The 27,815-nt window shown below is 52.2% G+C and overlaps 1 protein-coding gene across 1 annotated transcript; it reads right to left on the bottom strand.

Moving 5' to 3' along the window:
* Positions 1-2,426: 2,426 nt before the first annotated feature.
* LOC138950003 (uncharacterized) lies at positions 2,427-27,815 on the bottom strand. The gene is made up of 4 exons (XM_070321784.1): positions 27,788-27,815; positions 24,927-25,276; positions 2,794-5,187; positions 2,427-2,432 (listed from the first exon to the last, which is right to left on the bottom strand). The coding sequence occupies exons 1-4, from the start codon at positions 27,813-27,815 to the stop codon at positions 2,427-2,429; spliced, it is 2,778 nt and encodes a 925-aa protein (XP_070177885.1).

The raw sequence follows: 27,815 nt of genomic DNA, 5'->3' as shown, positions 1-27,815 counted from the left end.
ACACCTATTATTTGGTTTTTTTTGCCTAAAAGAAACAACTACGTAGCAAGTAATAACCATTTAGTACATTTACATAAGACATGCCATAAAATCAATGAAGTACGTTTTTGAGAGAGACAGAGAGAGAGACAGAGAGAGAGAGACAGAGAGAAACAGAGAGAGACAGAGAGAGAGACAGAGAGAGACAGCGAGAGACACAGAGAGAGAGACACAGAGAGACAGAGAGAGAGATACAGAGAGACATAGACAGAGAGAGAGAGAGACAGAGAGAGACAGAGACAGACAGAGACAGAGAGATACAGAGAGAGAGAGACAGAGAGAGAGACTGACAGAGAGAGGCACAGAGAGACACAGAGAGAGACACAGAGAGAGACAGAGAGAAAGGCAGAGAGAGACAGAGACAGAGAGAGAGACAGAGAGAAAGAGACAGAGAGAGACAGAGAGACAGAGAGAGACAGACACAGAGAGAGAGACAGAGAGAGAGAGAAAGAGAGAGGCAGAGAGAGGGGGTAGCATCATGTTATTGTAGTGTCATGCTAACTCTGACGGTGATGGGTTGATGCAGGTGGACGTGATTCAAACGAGTAGTGATCTATTCAGGATGCAAGGCGTGGAACGCTGATTTATTGTCTTAATCCTCCTTGCCGAGAGAGAGAGAGAGAGAGAGAGAGAGAGAGAGAGAGAGAGAGAGAGAGAGAGAGAGAGAGAGAGAAATAAAGAGAGAGAGAGGGACAGAGAGAGAGAGAGACAGACAGACAGATAGACACAGAGATAGAGAGAGAGAGAGAGAGAGAAAGAGACAGAGAGAGACAGAGATAGACAGAGAGAGAGACAGAGATAGACAGAGAGAGACAGAGAGAGAGAGACAGATCGATTGAGACAGAGAGAGACAGAGACAGAGAGAGAGAGAGAGAGAGAGAGAGAGAGTAGGGGCGGGGGCAGAGGAGAGAAAGGGAGGGGAGTGAATGGGAAAGAGAGATCAAATCAAATCAAATCAAATCAAATTTCATTTTATGAGGATTGTGGCATAAGCAATACAATTCAGTGGAACGAAGCTGCCAGTGACGAATTGAAAGCAACAACACATTCATTTAGAATATGTTCATAAGCATTTGCTTGTTATCGTTCTTTGTGTTTTGTTGTGAAACGATTGCATATAGCTAACAATGAATAAAAACATGTTTAAAAAATACAATTACTGCTTTACACAGACAGTTACCACGATGTTTACCTTGACAGACAGACAAACCAACCTTTAGAATCTATAGAGCTTATAGATACTACACCTAAGTAGCTATTTGGGGAAATATTTCTGACAAATTCGACCTTTCAAAGTCCAAGTGACGTTCTCTGCGCTGTAATTTAGACACCCCTAGAACGATCTTAGTGTAAATACTTTGTAACTATGCTAGCTAATTTGTTGAATTTACATCGATGAGTGATTATACGTCATTATATCTCCTGCATCTGGAGTCCCGATTCAGTTCATCGTCATATTTTTTTATATTTAGTCAAGTTTTGACTAAATATTTTAACATCGAGGGGGAATCGAAACGAGGGTCGTGGTGTATGTGCGTGTGTGTGTGTGTCTGTGTGTGTGTGTGTGTGTGTGTAGAGCGATTCAGACTAAACTACTGGACCGATCTTTATGAAATTTGACATGAGAGTTCCTGGGTATGAAATCCCCGAACGTTTTTTTTCATTTTTTTGATAAATGTCTTTGATGACGTCATATCCGGCTTTTCGTGAAAGTTGAGGCGGCACTGTCACGCCCTCATTTTTCAACCAAATTGGTTGAAATTTTGGTCAAGTAATCTTCGACGAAGCCCGGACTTCGGTATTGCATTTCAGCTTGGTGGCTTAAAAATTAATTAATGACTTTGGTCATTAAAAATCTGACAATTGTAAAAAAAAAAAAAAAATTTATAAAACGATCCAAATTTACGTTTATCTTATTCTTCATCATTTGCTGATTCCAAAAACATATAAATATGTTATATTCGGATTAAAAACAAGCTCTGAAAATTAAATATATAAAAATTATTATCAAAATTAAATTGTCGAAATCAATTTAAAAACACTTTCATCTTATTCCTTGTCGGTTCCTGATTCCAAAAACATATAGATATGATATGTTTGGATTAAAAACACGCTCAGAAAGTTAAAACAAAGAGAGGTACAGAAAAGCGTGCTATCCTTCTTAGCGCAACTACTACCCCGCTCTTCTTGTCAATTTCACTGCCTTTGCCATGAGCGGTGGACTGACGATGCTACGAGTATACGGTCTTGCTGAAAAATGGCATTGCGTTCAGTTTCATTCTGTGAGTTCGACAGCTACTTGACTAAATATTGTATTTTCGCCTTACGCGACTTGTTTCTTCTTCTAATGGTTCTCAAAACAGATAAATACCGTTTGATTCAGAAAGTCAAAACTGCAATCAAGTAAACATTTGCACATGCCGTGCTTTAAGGGGCTTAAACGCATAATACAGCGTAAACAAACACACATTATTACTTTAACATAATTATTAACAACCCCTAACCCGAACTATATATAGCTCTTGGGGCGATAAGACAGAGTTTTTCGGTCAGATATACTCCCTTTTAAAGAAAGCCAGTACATGCACAATAAAGGGTTAAATCACTGTTCACACGCGAGCTGTGAACAGTTACCACTTTACATGCACAATAAAAGGTTACATTTTTGTTCACACGCGAGCTTTGAACAGTTACCACTTTGCAGGCACAATAAAGGGTTAAATCATTGTTTACACGCGAGCTGTGAACAGTTACCACTTTACGCGAGCTGTGAACAGTTACCACTTTACGCGAGCTGTGAACAGTTACCACTTTACGCGAGCTGTCAACAGTTACCACTTTACGCGAGCTGTGAACAGTTACCACTTTACACGAGCTGTGAACAGTTACCACTTTACGCGAGCTGGGAACAGTTACCACTTTACACGAGCTGTGAACAGTTACCACTTTACGCGAGCTGGGAACGGTTACCGCTTTACGCGAGCTGTGAACAGTTACCACTTTACACGAGCTGTGAACAGTTACCACTTTACGCAAGCTGTGAACAGTTACCACTTTGCGCGAGCTGTGAACAGTTACCACTTTGCGCGAGCTGTCAACAGTTACCACTTTGCGCGAGCTGTGAACAGTGACCACTTTGCGCGAGCTGTGAACAGTTACCACACTGCACGAGCTGTGAACAGTTACCATTTTGCGCGAGCTGTGAACAGTTACCACTTTGCGCGAGCTGTGAACAGTTACCGCTTTACGCAAACTGTGAACAGTTACCACTTTGCGCGAGCTGTCAACAGTTACCACTTTGCGCGAGCTGTGAACAGTTACCACTTTGCGCGAGCTGTGAACAGTTACCACTTTGCGCGAGCTGTGAACAGTTACCACTTTGCACGAGCTGTGAACAGTTACCATTTTGCGCGAGCTGTGAACAGTTACCACTTTGCGCGAGCTGTAAACAGTTACCGCTTTACGCAAGCTGTGAACAGTTACCACTTTGCCCGAGCTGTGAACAGTTACCACTTTGCGCGAGCTGTGAACACTTACCACTTTGCGCGAGCTGTGAACAGTTACCACTTTGCGCGAGCTGTTAACAGTTACCACTTTGCGCGACCTGTGAACAGTTACCACTTTGCGCGACCTGTGAACAGTTACCACTTTGCGCGAGCTGTGAACAGTTACCACTTTGCGCGACCTGTGAACAGTTACCACTTTACACGAGCTCTGAACAGTTACCACTTTGCGCGAGCTGTGAACAGTTACCACTTTGCGCGAGCTGTGAACAGTTACCACTTTGCGCGAGCTGTGAACAGTTACCACTTTGCGCGAGCTGTGAACAGTTACCGCTTTATGCAAGCTGTGAACAGTTACCACTTTGCGCGAGCTGTGAACAGTTACCACTTTGCGCGAGCTGTGAACAGTTACCACTCTGCGCGACCTGTGAACAGTTACCACTTTGCGCGACCTGTGAACAGTTACCACTTTGCGCGACCTGTGAACAGTTACCACTTTGCGCGACCTGTGAACAGTTACCACTTTGCACGACCTGTGAACAGTTACCACTTTGCGCGACCTGTGAACAGTTACCACTTTGCGCGACCTGTGAACAGTTACCACTTTGCGCGAGCTGTGAACAGTTACCACTTTGCGCGAGCTGTGAACAGTTACCACTTTGCGCGACCTGTGAACAGTTACCACTTTGCGCGACTTGTGAACAGTTACCACTTTGCGCGACCTGTGAACAGTTACCACTTTGCGCGACCTGTGAACAGTTACCACTTTGCGCGACCTGTGAACAGATACCACTTGGGGCGACCTGTGAACAGTTACCACTTGGGGCGATCTGTGAACAGTTACCACTTTGCGCGACCTGTGAACAGTTACCACTTTGCGCGACCTGTGAACAGTTACCACTTTGCGCGACCTGTGAACAGTTACCACTTTGCGCGACCTGTGAACAGTTACCACTTTACACGAGCTCTGAACAGTTACCACTTTGCGCGACCTGTGAACAGTTACCACTTTGCGCGAACTGTGAACAGTTACCACTTTGCGCGAGCTGTGAACAGTTACCACTTTGCGCGACCTGTGAACAGTTACCACTTTGCGCGACCTGTGAACAGTTACTACTTTGCGCGACCTGTGAACAGTTACCACTTTGCGCGACCTGTGAACAGTTACCACTTTGCGCGAGCTGTGAACAGTTACCACTTTGCGCGAGCTGTCAACAGTTACCACTTTGCGCGAGCTGTGAACAGTTACCACTTTGCGCGAGCTGTGAACAGTTACCACTTTGCGCGAGCTGTGAACAGTTACCACTTTGCGCGACCTGTGAACAGTTACCACTTTGCGCGAGCTGTGAACAGTTACCACTTTGCGCGACCTGTGAACAGTTACCACTTTGCGCGACCTGTGAACAGTTACCACTTTGCGCGACCTGTGAACAGTTACCACTTTGCGCGACCTGTGAACAGTTACCACTTTGAGCGAGCTGTGAACAGTTACCACTTTGCGCGAGCTGTGAACAGTGACCACTTTGCGCGAGCTGTGAACAGTTACCGCTTTACGCGAGCTGTGAACAGTTACCACTTTACGCAAGCTGTGAACAGTTACCACTTTGCGCGAGCTGTGAACAGTTACCACTTTGCAGACCCAGTCCTTCCGAGAAAACAGTTGTGCTGACTATCTCACATCTGCTGATAGACTGTTAAATGAGATACGACCATCCCCCCCCTGACACATACCAACATTCCTCCCCCTGACACATACCACCATCCCTCCCCCTGACACATACCAACATCCCTCCCCCTGACACATACCAACATCCCCCCCCTGACACATACCAACATCCCCCCCTGACACATACCACCATCCCCCCCCTGACACATACCAACATCCCCCCCTGACACATACCACCATCCCTCCCCCTGACACATACCAACATCCCTCCCCCTGACACATACCAACATCCCCCCCTGACACATACCACCATCCCCCCTGACACATACCAACATCCCTCCCCCTGACACATACCAACATCCCTCCCCCTGACACATACCAACATCCCCCCCCCTGACACATACCAACATCCCCCCTGACACATACCAACATCCCCCCTGACACATACCAACATCCCCCCCCTGACACATACCAACATCCCCCCCCTGACACATACCAACATCCCCCCTGACACATACCAACATCCCCCCCTGACACATACCAACATCCCTCCCCCTGACACATACCAACATCCCTCCCCCTGACACATACCAACCCCCCCCCTGACACATACCAACATCCCCCCCTGACACATACCAACATCCCCCCTGACACATACCAACATCCCCCCGGACACATACCAACATCCCTCCTCCTGACACATACCAACATCCCTCCCCCTGACACATACCAACATCCCTCCCCCTGACACATACCAACATCCTTCTCCCTGACACATACCAACATCCCTCCCCCTGACACATACCAACATCCCTCCCCCTGACACATACCAACATCACTCCCCCTGACACATACCAACATCCCTCCCCCTGACACATACCAACACCCCCCCCCCTGACACATACCAACATCCCCCCCCTGACACATACCAACATCCCCCCCTGACACATACCAACATCCCCCCCGGACACATACCAACATCCCTCCTCCTGACACATACCAACATCCCTCCTCCTGACACATACCAACATCCCTCCCCCTGACACATACCAACATCCCCCCTGACACATACCAACATCCCTCCCCCTGACACATACCAACATCCCCCCCTGACACATACCAACATCCCTCCTCCTGACACATACCAACATCCCTCCTCCTGACACATACCAACATCCCTCCCTCTGACACATACCAACATCCCCCCTGACACATACCAACATCCCTCCCTCTGACACATACCAACATCCCCCCTGACACATACCAACATCCCTCCCCCTGACACATACCAACATCCCCCCCTGACACATACCAACATCCCTCCTCCTGACACATACCAACATCCCTCCTCCTGACACATACCAACATCCCCCCCTGACACATACCAACATCCCCCCCTGACACATACCAACATCCCCCCCTGACACATACCAACATCCCTCCTCCTGACACATACCAACATCCCTCCTCCTGACACATACCAACATCCCTCCCCCTGACACATACCACCATCCCTCCCCCTGACACATACCAACATTCCTCCCCCTGACACATACCAACATCCCTCCCCCTGACACATACCAACATCCCTCCCCCTGACACATACCACCATCCCTCCCCCTGACACATACCAACATCTCTCCCCCTGACACATACCAACATCCCTCCTCCTGACACATACCACCATCCCTCCCCCTGACACATACCAACATCCCTCCCCCTGACACATACCACCATCCCCCCCTGACACATACCAACATCCCTCCTCCTGACACATACCACCATCCCTCCCCCTGACACATACCAACATCCCTCCCCCTGACACATACCAACATCCCCCCCTGACACATACCAACATCCCTCCCCCTGACACATACCAACATCCCTCCCCCTGACACATACCAACATCCCTCCCCCTGACACATACCAACATCCCTCCCCCCTGACACATACCAACATCCCTCCCTCTGACACATACCAACATCCCCCCCCTGACACATACCAACATCCCCCCTGACACATACCAACATCCCTCCCCCTGACCCATACCAACATCCCTCCCCCTGACACATACCAACATCCCTCCCCCTGACACATACCAACATCCCTCCCCCCTGACACATACCAACATCCTTCTCCCTGACACATACCAACATCCCTCCCCCTGACACATACCAACATCCCTCCCCCTGACACATACCAACATCCCTCCCCCTGACACATACCAACATCCTCTCCCTGACACATACCAACATCCTTCTCCCTGACACATACCAACATCCCTCCCCCTGACACATACCAACATCCCTCCCCCTGACACATACCAACATCCCTCCTCCTGACACATACCAACATCCTCTCCCTGACACATACCAACATCCCTCCCTCTGACACATACCAACATCCCTCCCCCTGACACATCCCAACATCCCTCCCCCCTGACACATACCAACATCCCTCCCCCTGACACATACCAACATCCCTCCCCCTGACACATACCAACATCCCTCCCCCTGACACATACCAACATCCCTCCCCCTGACACATACCAACATCCCTCCCCCTGACACATACCAACATCCCTCCCCCTGACACATACCAACATCCCTCCCCCTGACACATACCAACATCCCTCCCTCTGACACATACCAACATCCCTCCCCCTGACACATACCAACATCCTCTCCCTGACACATACCAACATCCCTCCCCCTGACACATACCAACATCCCTCCCCCTGACACATACCAACATCCCTCCCCCTGACACATACCAACATCCCTCCCCTGACACATACCAACATCCCTCCCCCTGACACATACCAACATCCCTCCCCCTGACACATACCAACATCCCTCCCCTGACACATACCAACATCCCTCCCCCTGACACATACCAACATCCCTCCCCCTGACACATACCAACATCCCCCCCTGACACATACCAACATCCCCCCCTGACACATACCAACATCCCTCCCCCTGACACATACCAACATCCCTCCCCCTGACACATACCAACATCCCTCCCCCTGACACATACCAACATCCCTCCCCCTGACACATACCAACATCCCTCCCTCTGACACATACCAACATCCCTCCCCCTGACACATACCAACATCCCTCCCTCTGACACATACCAACATCCCCCCCCTGACACATACCAACATCCCCCCCTGACACATACCAACATCCCTCCCCCTGACACATACCAACATCCCTCCCCCTGACACATACCAACATCCCTCCCCCTGACACATACCAACATCCCTCCCCCTGACACATACCAACATCCCTCCCCTGACACATACCAACATCCCTCCCCTGACACATACCAACATCCCTCCCCTGACACATACCAACATCCCTCCCCCTGACACATACCAACATCCCTCCCCCTGACACATACCAACATCCCTCCCCCTGACACATACCAACATCCTTCCCCCTGACACATACCAACATCCCTCCCCCTGACACATACCAACATCCCTCCCCCTGACACATACCAACATCCTTCCCCCTGACACATACCAACATCCCTCCCCCTGACACATACCAACATCCCTCCCCCTGACACATACCAACATCCCCCCCTGACACATACCAACATCCCCCCCTGACACATACCAACATCCCTCCCCCTGACACATACCAACATCCCTCCCCCTGACACATACCAACATCCCTCCCCCTGACACATACCAACATCCCTCCCCCTGACACATACCAACATCCCTCCCCCTGACACATACCAACATCCCTCCCCCTGACACATACCAACATCCCTCCCCCTGACACATACCAACATCCCCCCCTGACACATACCAACATCCCCCCCTGACACATACCAACATCCCTCCCCCTGACACATACCAACATCCCTCCCCCTGACACATACCAACATCCCTCCCCCTGACACATACCAACATCCCTCCCCCTGACACATACCAACATCCCTCCCTCTGACACATACCAACATCCCCCCTGACACATACCAACATCCCCCCTGACACATACCAACATCCCTCCCCCTGACACATACCAACATCCCTCCCCCTGACACATACCAACATCCCTCCCCCTGACACATACCAACATCCCTCCCCCTGACACATACCAACATCCCTCCCCTGACACATACCAACATCCTTCCCCCTGACACATACCAACATCCCTCCCCCTGACACATACCAACATCCCTCCCCCTGACACATACCAACATCCCTCCCCCTGACACATACCAACATCCCTCCCTCTGACACATACCAACATCCCCCCCCCTGACACATACCAACATCCCCCCCTGACACATACCAACATCCCTCCCCCTGACACATACCAACATCCCTCCCCCTGACACATACCAACATCCCTCCCCCTGACACATACCAACATCCCTCCCCCCTGACACATACCAACATCCCTCCCTCTGACACATACCAACATCCCCCCCTGACACATACCAACATCCCCCCTGACACATACCAACATCCCTCCCCCTGACACATACCAACATCCCTCCCCCTGACACATACCAACATCCCTCCCCCTGACACATACCAACATCCCTCCCCCTGACACATACCAACATCCCTCCTCCTGACACATACCAACATCCTTCTCCCTGACACATACCAACATCCCTCCCCCTGACACATACCAACATCCCTCCCCCTGACACATACCAACATCCCTCCCCCTGACACATACCAACATCCTTCCCCCTGACACATACCAACATCCTTCCCCCTGACACATACCAACATCCCTCCCCCTGACACATACCAACATCCCTCCCCCTGACACATACCAACATCCCTCCCCCTGACACATACCAACATCCTTCCCCCTGACACATACCAACATCCTTCTCCCTGACACATACCAACATCCCTCCCCCTGACACATACCAACATCCCTCCCCCTGACACATACCAACATCCCTCCCCCTGACACATACCAACATCCCTCCCCTGACACATACCAACATCCCTCCCCCTGACACATACCAACATCCCTCCCCCTGACACATACCAACATCCCTCCCCCTGACACATACCAACATCCTTCCCCTGACACATACCAACATCCCCCCCTGACACATACCACCCCCCCCTGACACATACCAACATCCCCCCCTGACACATACCAACATCCCTCCCCCTGACACATACCACCCCCCCCTGACACATACCAACATCCCTCCCCCTGACACATACCAACATCCCCCCCTGACACATACCAACATCCTTCCCCCTGACACATACCAACATCCTTCCCCCTGACACATACCAACATCCCTCCCCCTGACACATACCAACATCCCTCCCCTGACACATACCAACATCCCTCCCCCTGACACATACCAACATCCCTCCCCCTGACACATACCAACATCCCTCCCCCTGACACATACCAACATTCCTTCCCCTGACACATACCAACATTCCTCCCCCTGACACATACCAACATCCCTCCCCCTGACACATACCAACATCCCTCCCCCTGACACATACCAACATCCCTCCCCCTGACACATACCAACATCCCTACCCCTGACACTTACCAACATCCCTCCCTCGGACACATACCAACATCCCTCCCCTGACACATACCAACATCCCTCCCCCTGACACATACCAACATCCCTCCCCTGACACATACCAACATCCCTCCCCCTGACACATACCAACATCCCTCCCCCTGACACATACCAACATCCCTACCCCTGACACTTACCAACATCCCTCCCTCGGACACATACCAACATCCCTCCCCTGACACATACCAACATCCCTCCCCCTGACACATACCAACATCCCTCCCCCTGACACATACCAACATCCCCCCCCCTGACACATACCAACATCCCTCCCCTGACACATACCAACATCCCTCCCCCTGACACATACCAACATCCCTCCCCCTGACACATACCAACATCCCTCCCCCTGACACATACCAACATCCCCCCCCCTGACACATACCACCATCCCTCCCCCTGACACATACCAACATCCCTCCCCCTGACACATACCAACATCCCCCCCCTGACACATACCAACATCCCCCCCTGACACATACCAACATCCCTCCCCCTGACACATACCAACATCCCCCCCCTGACACATACCAACATCCCTCCCCCTGACACATACCAACATCCCTCCCCCTGACACATACCAACATCCCTCCCCCTGACACATACCAACATCCCTCCCCCTGACACATACCAACATCCCTCCCCCTGACACATACCAACATCCCTCCCCCTGACACATACCAACATCCCTCCCCCTGACACATACCAACATCCCTCCCCCTGACACATACCAACATCCCTCCCCCTGACACATACCAACATCCCTCCCCCTGACACATACCAACATCCCCCCCTGACACATACCAACATCCCTCCCCCTGACACATACCAACATCCCTCCCCCTGACACATACCAACATCCCTCCCTGACACATACCAACATCCCTCCCCCTGACACATACCAACATCCCCCCCTGACACATACCAACATCCCTCCCCCTGACACATACCAACATCCCTCCCCCTGACACATACCACCATCCCTCCCCCTGACACATACCAACATTCCTCCCCCTGACACATACCAACATCTCTCCCCCTGACACATACCAACATCCCTCCCCCTGACACATACCACCATCCCTCCCCTGACACATACCAACATCCCTCCCCCTGACACATACCACCATCCCCCCCTGACACATACCAACATCCCTCCCCCTGACACATACCAACATCCCTCCCCCTGACACATACCAACATCCCTCCCCCTGACACATACCAACATCCCTCCCCCTGACACATACCAACATCCCCCCCCTGACACATACCAACATCCCTCCCCCTGACACATACCAACATCCCCCCCCCTGACACATACCAACATCCCTCCCCCTGACACATACCAACATCCCTCCCCCTGACACATACCAACATCCCTCCCCCTGACACATACCAACATCCCTCCCCCTGACACATACCAACATCCCTCCCCCTGACACATACCAACATCCTTCCCCCTGACACATACCAACATCCCTCCCCCTGACACATACCAACATCCCTCCCCCTGACACATACAACATCCCTCCCCCTGACACATACCAACATCCCTCCCCTGACACATACCAACATCCCTCCCCCTGACACATACCAACATCCCTCCCCCTGACACATACCAACATCCCTCCCCCTGACACATACCAACATCCCTCCCCCTGACACATACCAACATCCCTCCCCCTGACACATACCAACATCCCTCCCCCTGACACATACCAACATCCTTCCCCCTGACACATACCAACATCCCTCCCCCTGACACATACCAACATCCCTCCCCCTGACACATACCAACATCCCTCCCCCTGACACATACCAACATCCCTCCCTGACACATACCAACATCCCTCCCCCTGACACATACCAACATCCCCCCCTGACACATACCAACATCCCTCCCCCTGACACATACCAACATCCCTCCCCCTGACACATACCAACATCCCTCCCCCCTGACACATACCAACATCCCTCCCCTGACACATACCAACATCCCCCCCCTGACACATACCAACATCCCCCCCTGACACATACCAACATCCCTCCCCCTGACACATACCAACATCCCTCCCCCTACCAACATCCCTCCCCCTGACACATACCAACATCCTCCCCCTGACACATACCAACATCCCTCCCCCTGACACATACCAACATCCCTCCCCCTGACACATACCAACATCCCTCCCCCTGACACATACCAACATCCTTCCCCCTGACACATACCAACATCCCTCCCCCTGACACATACCAACATCCCTCCCCCTGACACATACCAACATCCCTCCCCCTGACACATACCAACATCCCTCCCCCTGACACATACCAACATCCTTCTCCCTGACACATACCAACATCCCTCCCCCTGACACATACCAACATCCCTCCCCCTGACACATACCAACATCCCTCCCCCTGACACATACCAACATCCCTCCCCCTGACACATACCAACATCCCTCCCCCTGACACATACCAACATCCCTCCCCCTGACACATACCAACATCCCTCCCCCTGACACATACCAACATCCCTCCCCCTGACACATACCAACATCCCTCCCCCTGACACATACCAACATCCCTCCCCTGACACATACCAACATCCCTCCCCCTGACACATACCAACATCCCCCCCTGACACATACCAACATCCCTCCCCCTGACACATACCAACATCCCTCCCCCTGACACATACCAACATCCCTCCCCCTGACACATACCAACATCCCCCCCCTGACACATACCAACATCCCTCCCCCTGACACATACCAACATCCCTCCCCCTGACACATACCAACATCCCTCCCTGACACATACCAACATCCCTCCCCCTGACACATACCAACATCCCCCCCTGACACATACCAACATCCCTCCCCCTGACACATACCAACATCCCTCCCCCTGACACATACCAACATCCCTCCCCCTGACACATACCACCATTCCTCCCCCTGACACATACCAACATCCCTCCCCCTGACACATACCAACATCCCTCCCCCTGACACATACCAACATCCCTCCCCCTGACACATACCACCATCCCTCCCCCTGACACATACCAACATCCCTCCCCCTGACACATACCAACATCCCTCCCCCTGACACATACCAACATCCCCCCCCTGACACATACCAACATCCCTCCCCCTGACACATACCAACATCCCCCCCCTGACACATACCAACATCCCTCCCCCTGACACATACCAACATCCCTCCCCCTGACACATACCAACATCCCTCCCCCTGACACATACCAACATCCCTCCCCCTGACACATACCAACATCCCTCCCCCTGACACATACCAACATCCTCCCCCTGACACATACCAACATCCCTCCCCCTGACACATACCAACATCCCTCCCCCTGACACATACCAACATCCCTCCCCCTGACACATACCAACATCCCTCCCCCTGACACATACCAACATCCCTCCCCCTGACACATACCAACATCCCTCCCCCTGACACATACCAACATCCCTCCCCCTGACACATACCAACATCCCTCCCCTGACACATACCAACATCCCTCCCCCTGACACATACCAACATCCCTCCCCCTGACACATACCAACATCCTTCCCCTGACACATACCAACATCCCTCCCCCTGACACATACCAACATCCCTCCCCCTGACACATACCAACATCCCTCCCCCCTGACACATACCAACATCCCTCCCCTGACACATACCAACATCCCCCCCCTGACACATACCAACATCCCCCCCTGACACATACCAACATCCCTCCCCCTGACACATACCAACATCCCTCCCCCTGACACATACCAACATCCCTCCCCCTGACACATACCAACATCCCTCCCCCTGACCAACATCCCTCCCCCTGACACATACCAACATCCCTCCCCCTGACACATACCAACATCCCTCCCCCTGACACATACCAACATCCCTCCCCCTGACACATACCAACATCCCTCCCCCTGACACATACCAACATCCCTCCCCCTGACACATACCAACATCCTTCCCCCTGACACATACCAACATCCCTCCCCCTGACACATACCAACATCCCTCCCCCTGACACATACCAACATCCCTCCCCCTGACACATACCAACATCCCTCCCCCTGACACATACCAACATCCCTCCCCCTGACACATACCAACATCCCTCCCCCTGACACATACCAACATCCCTCCCCCTGACACATACCAACATCCCTCCCCCTGACACATACCAACATCCCTCCCCCTGACACATACCAACATCCCTCCCCCTGACACATACCAACATCCCTCCCCCTGACACATACCAACATCCCTCCCCCTGACACATACCAACATCCCTCCCCCTGACACATACCAACATCCCTCCCCCTGACACATACCAACATCCCTCCCCTGACACATACCAACATCCCCCCCTGACACATACCAACATCCCCCCCTGACACATACCAACATCCCTCCCCCTGACACATACCAACATCCCTCCCCCTGACACATACCAACATTTCTCCCCCTGACACATACCAACATTCCTCCCTCGGACACATACCAACATCCCTCCCTCGGACACATACCAACATCCCCCCCCTGACACATACCAACATCCCCCCCTGACACATACCAACATCCCTCCCCCTGACACATACCAACATCCCTCCCCCTGACACATACCAACATCCCTCCCCCTGACACATACCAACATCCCTCCCCCTGACACATACCAACATCCCTCCCCCTGACACATACCAACATCCCTCCCCCTGACACATACCAACATCCCTCCCCCTGACACATACCAACATCCCTCCCCCTGACACATACCAACATCCCTCCCCCTGACACATACCAACATCCCTCCCCCTGACACATACCAACATCCCTCCCCCTGACACATACCAACATCCCTCCCCCTGACACATACCAACATCCCTCCCCCTGACACATACCAACATCCCTCCCCTGACACATACCAACATCCCTCCCCCTGACACATACCAACATCCCTCCCCCTGACACATACCAACATCCCTCCCCCTGACACATACCAACATCCCTCCCCCTGACACATACCAACATCCCTCCCCCTGACACATACCAACATCCCTCCCCCTGACACATACCAACATCCCTCCCCCTGACACATACCAACATCCCTCCCCCTGACACATACCAACATCCCTCCCCCTGACACATACCAACATCCCTCCCCCTGACACATACCAACATCCCTCCCCCTGACACATACCAACATCCCTCCCCCTGACACATACCAACATCCCTCCCCCTGACACATACCAACATCCCTCCCCCTGACACATACCAACATCCCTCCCCCTGACACATACCAACATCCCTCCCCCTGACACATACCAACATCCCCCCCTGACACATACCAACATCCCCCCCTGACACATACCAACATCCCTCCCCCTGACACATACCAACATCCCTCCCCCTGACACATACCAACATCCCTCCCCCTGACACATACCAACATCCCTCCCCCTGACACATACCAACATCCCTCCCCCTGACACATACCAACATCCCCCCCTGACACATACCAACATCCCCCCCTGACACATACCAACATCCCTCCCCCTGACACATACCAACATCCCTCCCCCTGACACATACCAACATCCCTCCCCCTGACACATACCAACATCCCTCCCCCTGACACATACCAACATCCCTCCCCCTGACACATACCAACATCCCCCCCTGACACATACCAACATCCCCCCTGACACATACCAACATCCCTCCCCCTGACACATACCAACATCCCTCCCCCTGACACATACCAACATCCCTCCCCCTGACACATACCAACATCCCTCCCCTGACACATACCAACATCCCTCCCCCTGACACATACCAACATCCCTCCCCCTGACACATACCAACATCCCTCCCCCTGACACATACCAACATCCCTCCCCCTGACACATACCAACATCCCTCCCCCTGACACATACCAACATCCTTCCCCCTGACACATACCAACATCCCTCCCCCTGACACATACCAACATCCCTCCCCCTGACACATACCAACATCCCTCCCCCTGACACATACCAACATCCCTCCCCCTGACACATACCAACATCCCTCCCCCTGACACATACCAACATCCTTCCCCCTGACACATACCAACATCCCTCCCCCTGACACATACCAACATCCCTCCCCCTGACACATACCAACATCCCTCCCCCTGACACATACCAACATCCCTCCCCCTGACACATACCAACATCCCTCCCCCTGACACATACCAACATCCCTCCCCCTGACACATACCAACATCCCTCCCCCTGACACATACCAACATCCCTCCCCCCTGACACATACCAACATCCCTCCCTCTGACACATACCAACATCCCTCCCCCTGACACATACCAACATCCCTCCCCCTGACACATACCAACATCCCTCCCCCTGACACATACCAACATCCCTCCCCCTGACACATACCAACATCCCTCCCCCTGACACATACCAACATTCCTCCCTCGGACACATACCAACATCCCTCCCTCGGACACATACCAACATCCCTCCCCTGACACATACCAACATCCCTACCCCTGACACATACCAACATCCCTCCCCCTGACACATACCAACATCCCTCCCCCTGACACATACCAACATCCCTCCCCCTGACACATACCAACATCCCTCCCCCTGACACATACCAACATCCCTCCCCCTGACACATACCAACATCCCTCCCCCTGACACATACCAACATCCCTCCCCCTGACACATACCAACATCCCTCCCCCTGACACATACCAACATCCCTCCCCCTGACACATACCAACATCCCTCCCCCTGACACATACCAACATCCCCCCCCTGACACATACCAACATCCCTCCCCCTGACACATACCAACATCCCTCCCCCTGACACATACCAACATCCCTCCCCCTGACACATACCAACATCCCTCCCCCTGACACATACCAACATCCCTCCCCCTGACACATACCAACATTCCTCCCTCGGACACATACCAACATCCCTCCCTCGGACACATACCAACATCCCTCCCCTGACACATACCAACATCCCTACCCCTGACACATACCAACATCCCTCCCCCTGACACATACCAACATCCCTCCCCCTGACACATACCAACATCCCTCCCCCTGACACATACCAACATCCCTCCCCCTGACACATACCAACATCCCTCCCCCTGACACATACCAACATCCCTCCCCCTGACACATACCAACATCCCTCCCCCTGACACATACCAACATCCCTCCCCCTGACACATACCAACATCCCTCCCCCTGACACATACCAACATCCCTCCCCCTGACACATACCAACATCCCTCCCCCTGACACATACCAACATCCCTCCCCCTGACACATACCAACATCCCTCCCCCTGACACATACCAACATCCCTCCCCCTGACACATACCAACATCCCCCCCTGACACATACCAACATCCCCCCCTGACACATACCAACATCCCTCCCCCTGACACATACCAACATCCCTCCCCCTGACACATACCAACATCCCTCCCCCTGACACATACCAACATCCCTCCCCCTGACACATACCAACATCCCTCCCCCTGACACATACCAACATCCCCCCCCTGACACATACCAACATCCCCCCCTGACACATACCAACATCCCTCCCCCTGACACATACCAACATCCCTCCCCCTGACACATACCAACATCCCTCCCCCTGACACATACCAACATCCCTCCCCCTGACACATACCAACATCCCTCCCCCTGACACATACCAACATCCCTCCCCCTGACACATACCAACATCCCTCCCCCTGACACATACCAACATCCCTCCCCCTGACACATACCAACATCCCTCCCCCTGACACATACCAACATCCCTCCCCTGACACATACCAACATCCCTCCCCCTGACACATACCAACATCCCTCCCCCTGACACATACAACATCCCTCCCCCTGACACATACCAACATCCCTCCCCCTGACACATACCAACATCCCTCCCCCTGACACATACCAACATCCCTCCCCCTGACACATACCAACATCCCTCCCCCTGACACATACCAACATCCCTCCCCCTGACACATACCAACATCCCTCCCCCTGACACATACCAACATCCCTCCCCCTGACACATACCAACATCCCTCCCCTGACACATACCAACATCCCTCCCCCTGACACATACCAACATCCCTCCCCCTGACACATACCAACATCCCTCCCCCTGACACATACCAACATCCCTCCCCCTGACACATACCAACATCCCTCCCCCTGACACATACCAACATCCCTCCCCCTGACACATACCAACATCCCTCCCCCTGACACATACCAACATCCCTCCCCCTGACACATACCAACATCCCTCCCCCTGACACATACCAACATCCCCCCCTGACACATACCAACATCCCCCCCCTGACACATACCAACATCCCTCCCCCTGACACATACCAACATCCCTCCCCCTGACACATACCAACATCCCTCCCCCTGACACATACCAACATCCCTCCCCCTGACACATACCAACATCCCTCCCCTGACACATACCAACATCCCCCCCCTGACACATACCAACATCCCCCCCTGACACATACCAACATCCCTCCCCCTGACACATACCAACATCCCTCCCCCTGACACATACCAACATCCCTCCCCCTGACACATACCAACATCCCTCCCCCTGACACATACCAACATCCCTCCCCTGACACATACCAACATCCCCCCCTGACACATACCAACATCCCTCCCCCTGACACATACCAACATCCCTCCCCCTGACACATACCAACATCCCTCCCCCTGACACATACCAACATCCCTCCCCCTGACACATACCAACATCCCTCCCCCTGACACATACCAACATCCCTCCTCCTGACACATACCAACATCCTTCCCCCTGACACATACCAACATCCCTCCCCCTGACACATACCAACATCCCTCCCCCTGACACATACCAACATCCCTCCCCCTGACACATACCAACATCCCTCCCCTGACACATACCAACATCCCTCCCTGACACATACCAACATCCCTCCCCCTGACACATACCAACATCCCTCCCCCTGACACATACCAACATCCCTCCTCCTGACACATACCAACATCCCTCCCCCTGACACATACCAACATCCCTCCCCCTGACACATACCAACATCCCTCCCCCTGACACATACCAACATCCCTCCCCCTGACACATACCAACATCCCTCCTCCTGACACATACCAACATCCCTCCCCTGACACATACCAACATCCCTCCCCCTGACACATACCAACATCCCTCCCCCTGACACATACCAACATCCCTCCCCCTGACACATACCAACATCCCTCCCCCTGACACATACCAACATCCCCCCCCTGACACATACCACCATCCCTCCCCCTGACACATACCAACATCCCCCCCTGACACATACCAACATCCCTCCCCCTGACACATACCAACATCCCCCCCCTGACACATACCAACATCCCTCCCCCTGACACATACCAACATCCCCCCCTGACACATACCAACATCCCTCCCCCTGACACATACCAACATCCCTCCCCTGACACATACCAACATCCCTCCCCCTGACACATACCAACATCCTCTCCCTGACACATACCAACATCCTTCCCCCTGACACATACCAACATCCCTCCCCCTGACACATACCAACATCCCTCCCCCTGACACATACCAACATCCCTCCCCCTGACACATACCAACATCCCTCCCCCTGACACATACCAACATCCCTCCCCCTGACACATACCAACATCCCTCCCCCTGACACATACCAACATCCCTCCCCCTGACACATACCAACATCCCTCCTCCTGACACATACCAACATCCCTCCCCCTGACACATACCAACATCCTCTCCCTGACACATACCAACATCCCTCCCCCTGACACATACCAACATCCTTCCCCCTGACACATACCAACATCCCTCCCCCTGACACATACCAACATCCCTCCCCCTGACACATACCAACATCCCTCCCCCTGACACATACCAACATCCCTCCCCCTGACACATACCAACATCCCTCCCCCTGACACATACCAACATCCCTCCCCCTGACACATACCAACATCCCTCCCCCTGACACATACCAACATCCCCCCCCTGACACATACCACCATCCCTCCCCCTGACACATACCAACATCCCTCCCCCTGACACATACCAACATCCCCCCCCTGACACATACCAACATCCCCCCCTGACACATACCAACATCCCTCCCCCTGACACATACCAACATCCCCCCCTGACACATACCACCATCCCTCCCCCTGACACATACCAACATCCCTCCCCCTGACACATACCAACATCCCTCCCCCTGACACATACCAACATCCCTCCCCTGACACATACCAACATCCCTCCCCCTGACACATACCAACATCCCCCCCCCTGACACATACCAACATCCCTCCCCCTGACACATACCAACATCCCTCCCCCTGACACATACCAACATCCCTCCCTGACACATACCAACATCCCTCCCCTGACACATACCAACATCCCCCCCTGACACATACCAACATCCCTCCCCCTGACACATACCAACATCCCCCCCCTGACACATACCAACATCCCTCCCCTGACACATACCAACATCCCTCCCCCTGACACATACCAACATCCCCCCCCTGACACATACCAACATCCCTCCCCCTGACACATACCAACATCCCTCCCCCTGACACATACCAACATCCCTCCCCTGACACATACCAACATCCCCCCCCTGACACATACCAACATCCCTCCCCCTGACACATACCAACATCCCCCCCCCCTGACACATACCAACATCCCCCCCCTGACACATACCAACATCCCTCCCCCTGACACATACCAACATCCCCCCCCTGACACATACCAACATCCCTCCCCCTGACACATACCAACATCCCTCCCCCTGACACATACCAACATCCCTCCCCCTGACACATACCAACATCCCTCCCCCTGACACATACCAACATTCCTCCCCCTGACACATACCAACATCCCTCCCCCTGACACATACCAACATCCCTCCCCCTGACACATACCAACATCCCTCCTCCTGACACATACCAACATCCCCCCCTGACACATACCAACATCCCCCCTGACACATACCAACATCCCCCCCTGACACATACCAACATCCCCCCCTGACACATACCAACATCCCCCCCTGACACATACCAACATCCCCCCCTGACACATACCAACATTCCTCCCCCTGACACATACCAACATCCCTCCCCCTGACACATACCAACATCCCCCCCCTGACACATACCAACATCCCTCCCCCTGACACATACCAACATCCCTCCCCCTGACACATACCAACATCCCTCCCCCTGACACATACCAACATCCTCTCCCTGACACATACCAACATCCCTCCTCCTGACACATACCAACATCCCTCCCCCTGACACATACCAACATCCCCCCCCTGACACATACCAACATCCCTCCCCCTGACACATACCAACATCCCTCCCCCTGACACATACCAACATCCCTCCCCCTGACACATACCAACATCCCTCCCCCTGACACATACCAACATCCCTCCTCCTGACACATACCAACATCCCCCCCTGACACATACCAACATCCCCCCTGACACATACCAACATCCCCCCTGACACATACCAACATCCCCCCCTGACACATACCAACATTCCTCCCCCTGACACATACCAACATCCCTCCTCCTGACACATACCACCATCCCTCCCCCTGACACATACCAACATCCCCCCCTGACACATACCAACATCCCCCCCGGACACATACCAACATCCCCCCCTGACACATACCAACATCCCCCCCGGACACATACCACCATCCCTCCCCCTGACACATACCAACATCCCTCCTCCTGACACATACCAACATCCCTCCCCCTGACACATACCAACATCCCTCCCCCTGACACATACCAACATCCCTCCCCTGACACATACCAACATCCCTCCTCCTGACACATACCAACATCCCCCCTGACACATACCAACATCCCCCCCTGACACATACCAACATCCCCCCCTGACACATACCAACATCCCCCCCGGACACATACCAACATCCCTCCCCCTGACACATACCAACATCCCTCCCCCTGACACATACCAACATCCCCCCTGACACATACCAACATCCCCCCTGACACATACCAACATCCCTCCCCCTGACACATACCAACATCCCTCCCCCTGACACATACCAACATCCCCCCTGACACATACCAACATCCCCCCTGACACATACCAACATCCCCCCCTGACACATACCAACATCCCCCCTGACACATACCAACATCCCCCCTGACACATACCAACATCCCTCCCCCTGACACATACCAACATCCCTCCCCCTGACACATACCAACATCCCTCCTTCTGACACATACCACCATCCCTCCCCCTGACACATACCACCATCCCTCCCCCTGACACATACCAACATCCCTCCCCCTGACACATACCAACATCCCTCCCCCTGACACATACCAACATCCCTCCCCCTGACACATACCAACATCCCTCCCCCTGACACATACCAACATCCCTCCCCCTGACACATACCACCATCCCTCCCCCTGACACATACCAACATCCCCCCCTGACACATACCAACATCCCTCCCCCTGACACATACCAACATCCCTCCCCCTGACACATACCAACATCCCTCCCCCTGACACATACCAACATCCCTCCCCCTGACGGCTCCCTGTGCACAGTCAGAATGTTCTGATGAACTAATTTTAGAGATCGACAAAAGTGACTTTTAAGAAATAAATTCCTAAAAAAAATATTTTTAAAAAACACACAAAAAAACACCACTCCAACAGCACTCTGCACAGAAGGCCGCCATGCTGTTGAATGGTGGCATGTGTGCAAGACAGTGGAAGGATATGTGTTAAACCCTGGCTAGTTCTGAGAAGGTGAATGGGGTCGTTTTGCAGGAGAGGACTGTGCCTTTAAGCCGTCAAATGGATGGAGACAGGGGCGTACCATGTCCATAGGAAGACCGGGAAGACGCGGACGGATATTAACGGAAATTGATATCGAGAACTCAGGTATAAATGATAAGCTTTCTTTGCATTAACGACAAATTAATTTAACACACACACACACACACACACACACACACACACACACACACACACACACACACACACACACACACACACACACACACACTGATCCCTAGGCCCTGTCTTTGTCGTGTGACTGACTACCACATGTAACATTACATTTCATTTTGCGCTTGTTCGTGGTGTATTGTTACTTCCTTAGAACTGCTACTGCCATATCTGCAAAACAGATCTGAAGTCATACTGTTCACATTCCATACGAGTTATGAACGTTACTTTTAGAACCATCAAGCAAACGATATCTGTTCTGCTTATTATATCTGTAGAGATGGATGATAATTTTGTGAGAAAAAAACCCGCATTCCTTTACCGAGGGGTCAAATTTCGCAATTCTAACGTGGAACTGTTTGTGCAGACGGTGCAATACGTACCTAAACTATGCGCCCACCACCAAGAAGAATGTTGTGCATGAGGGGGGGAGGGGGGGGCGCTTGTAAGGTACTCTACGGTAAAAGTCTAGACATCTATTAATCTCCTTCCATAGCAGTGTCGCATTTTCTTCACACAAAGAAGGTTGCTTTTTACAAGAAGTGATCACGTGGCAGGTTGTCATGTAACCTGAACTTCTCGATTTATTGACTGAGTGTCATCTACTTTATTAGCTGCATCCAGATAGTGTAACATTTGTAAATGTCAGCTTGTCACGCACTTCTGCGGCAGTAATCTTACGGCAAGCCCCGTACTGCGGCCCAGCCCCCTTTGTACAGCCTCGGTAGATACGTGAATGATTTTATAGGTCTGACATTTTATTGGTATTGAACAAATTGTCAGTGGCATTTAACGAGAATCTGAGATTTCAGTTGTTTTTTGAACGTGTTGCTTTACTATGGAGTGACACGTGTACGTCGCCTGGACATGGTCTATATTACCCGATATTCGACTGCTGCTGTTTCCACACTTTTCAAAACGTTGCAGACGACTGCTGCTGTTTCCACACTTTTCAAAACGTTGCAGACGACGGCTGCTGTTTCCACACTTTTCAAAACGTTGCAGACGACGGCTGCTGTTTCCACACTTTTCAAAACGTTGCAGACGACTGCTGCTGTTTCCACACTTTTCAAAACGTTGCACACGACGGCTGCTGTTTCCACACTTTTCAAAACGTTGCAGACGACGGCTGCTGTTTCCACACTTTTCAAAACGTTGCAGATGAATGCTGCTGTTTCCACACTTTTCAAAACGTTGCAGACGACTGCTGCTGCTTCCACATTTTTCAAAACTGCGCAGACGACAGAAGTAAAAGAAGTCCATTTTGTCTCGTTCTGTCCTATCTATTGTGCGTTCACTTTTGAAGCGGGGTCAAGGAATGCTGTTAAATCAAAGGACGCCTTGAAAAGCGTTTGAAAGCAATTAACTGAAGAAGGAACGAAATCTACCATGCATGGTGAATATATGTATAAATGGTATCAACACACGATACCATTTATAACACACGAGAAGAGATGTCTAGTCTCATCCGCTACAGAAGGGAGAATGCTCTCAGTCTGGGAGACTTTCTCCGCCCACACCCATCACTCGGAGAGAAACCGATGATGGTCTTGGTCACCAATCTGTTCACCTCAACTGTTGCAAGCTGGTTCTAGTGTGCTTGCAGCAGACCCAGCACAGCACAGATCCACTTCTGGAATCTTAAGCTAAATGTGTCCCAAGACACACATTTTGTAGTCCTGGCATCCTGAAAGGCAGAGGCCCCAACCTACAGGTTTGCTTCCATACCAAAAACGCCTCCAGACACGGGAACTTGGGAGCAGAGGCAACAGCTCCGCTTGATCCTCAGAAACCAAATGTGCCTCCAGACACACACATCCCTTAGACGGCCGAGGCTGTGGCCTCTAAGGTTCTCTTGTGCCAAACCGCCTCCTGACTCTGCATCAGATTGCTTGCGCTGGCATCTGCTTACATAGACCCACATTAAGTCACCACCGTGTGGTAGACACAGACGACATTTGGTAGCACTGACTGCCAGCTTTACGGTAATGCGTACCCCTAGCGCGGCTCTGCTTGGGTGGGAATGTTCTGAGCAAAACATATGTGTTACTCCATACCCCCCGCCCTCCATGGAACTTCTTGACCCCAACCAATTGGGGGGGGGGGGGGGGGGTTGCCCAGTCGGTAGAGGCGCTGGCTTTAAAACCGGTTGTTACTATCAGCGTGGGTTCAACCCCCAAGTTCGGCGCGGGATGTGTGTCCCAGAGTCAACTTTGTGCAGACTCTCATCGGTGTCCGAACATCCCCGTGTGCACGCATGCGCACGATAAAGATCCCAGGGTCACAGCGAAAGCTTCAGGCCTTGGAAATACGAATACATGCATGCAAAAATATGAAGCTCGGGTGTCCGTTCGGCCAACAGCCAATAAAGTAACCATTTCAGCACTGACCCAAGACGACCCAACCCGGTCCCTAGCCCATTTCAGGTCTCCTCTAGCAGCCGGCAGCCAGCTGTCTACATCCCCCCCCCCCCCCCCCCCTGCATTTCTATTTTTTATTTTCATACAAAGCCGGGTTTTCCCGTGTAACATGCCCCTAATGGCTTTGCCGTGAGGGCGTAAAACTTACATTTTCTCATCAACACACGAAGTACGTACGATTGCATCATAGTGAAAAAAACACGTTTCTCAAATTTGGCTTAACCACCACCAGTTTACACTTGATTCAGAATGCGCAACAAACAAACAAACAATCCCTTTTTGTCTACTTTTGTGCTTTCAATATCACTTGGCACTCATGTTGCGAGAAAACATGTTTAAAGTATGTAATGGTGTCATGTGTATGAATTAACTGTACGATCAAACATGTTGATTTAGGTACCAACGCGTGGTACAACTAACTTATAAAGCTCGTTTCTGTGTGTGTGTGTGTGTGTGTGTGTGATGACTAAAGGCTCCGAAACGGCTGCACCGACTGAGGCGGGAATTTCAGGGTATGTCTTTGCCACTCCGTTCGTGTCATGCATATGGTACTTTTGGAAAAGCAAACTTGAAATGATTCCTTAAAAACGGCGGAAAACTGAAAATATCCTATGAGCCATCGCAGATCCTGCCCGTCTGAGTTGACACTTTGCTTCACAGCCGCACTACTTTTACGTGAAACACGTGTTTTTCATTTGTGTGTGACAAAGTTTTGGTCTCGGTTACCTTGACCCTTGCAGACTCTTGGTCTCGGTTTCAAAGAGAGTTAGTCACGGCCAGCCCAAAGTATCTATCTCTCTCTCTCTCTCTCTCTCTCTCTCTCTCTCTCTCTCTCTCTCTCTCTCTCTCTCTCTCTCTCTCTCTCTCTCTCTCTTTTATGTCTTAGTTTAGCAGGGACAGATTGTAAGACTAGGCGTGAGCCTAAAATCTCCATCCTCGAGTAATAAAGTTCGTTCGTCCGTTCGTTCGTTCTCTCTGTCTCTCTCGCTCTCTCTCGCTATCTCGCTATCTCTCTCTCTCTCTCCCTCTCTCTCTCTCTCTCTCATTCTCTCTCTCACGCTTTCTCTCTCTCTCTTTCTCTTTCTCTCTCTCTTTCTCTTTCTCTCTCTCTCTCTCTCTCTCTCTCTCTCTCTCTCTCTCTCTCTGCGGGCTAATAAGTCGTGTAATTCGAACGCGCGCAGCGCGTGTAAACATACGTGTGTATGTGTGTGTATGTGTTTGTGTGTGTGTGTGTGTGTGTGTGTAGGTGCGTGCATATAAGCCGCGTACGGACTTATAAAACGGCTACAGCTAGTACGATATATAACTCTCGCTTCAGTTACTGAGAGCAAAGATAGATGCGTCAGACAT

This window comes from Littorina saxatilis, linkage group LG16 (assembly GCF_037325665.1).
Source record: "Littorina saxatilis isolate snail1 linkage group LG16, US_GU_Lsax_2.0, whole genome shotgun sequence".
Classification (NCBI taxonomy): domain Eukaryota; kingdom Metazoa; phylum Mollusca; class Gastropoda; order Littorinimorpha; family Littorinidae; genus Littorina; species Littorina saxatilis.
The sequence above is the reverse complement of the archived record's forward strand: the minus strand, read 5'-3'. Positions and strand labels throughout refer to the sequence as shown.

Excerpts from the sequence above, each read along its gene's own strand:
- LOC138950003 (XM_070321784.1), bottom strand. The coding sequence starts at position 27,815 with ATGTCTGACGCATCTATCTTTGCTCTCA. Across the intron at positions 25,277-27,787 it reads CGCATCTATCTTTGCTCTCA|TTTTGAAAAATGTGGAAGCA; the intron begins GTAACTGAAGCG and ends TCGTCTGCGCAG. Across the intron at positions 5,188-24,926 it reads CAGCAGCAGTCGAATATCGG|GACTGGGTCTGCAAAGTGGT; the intron begins GTAATATAGACC and ends TTTTCTCGGAAG.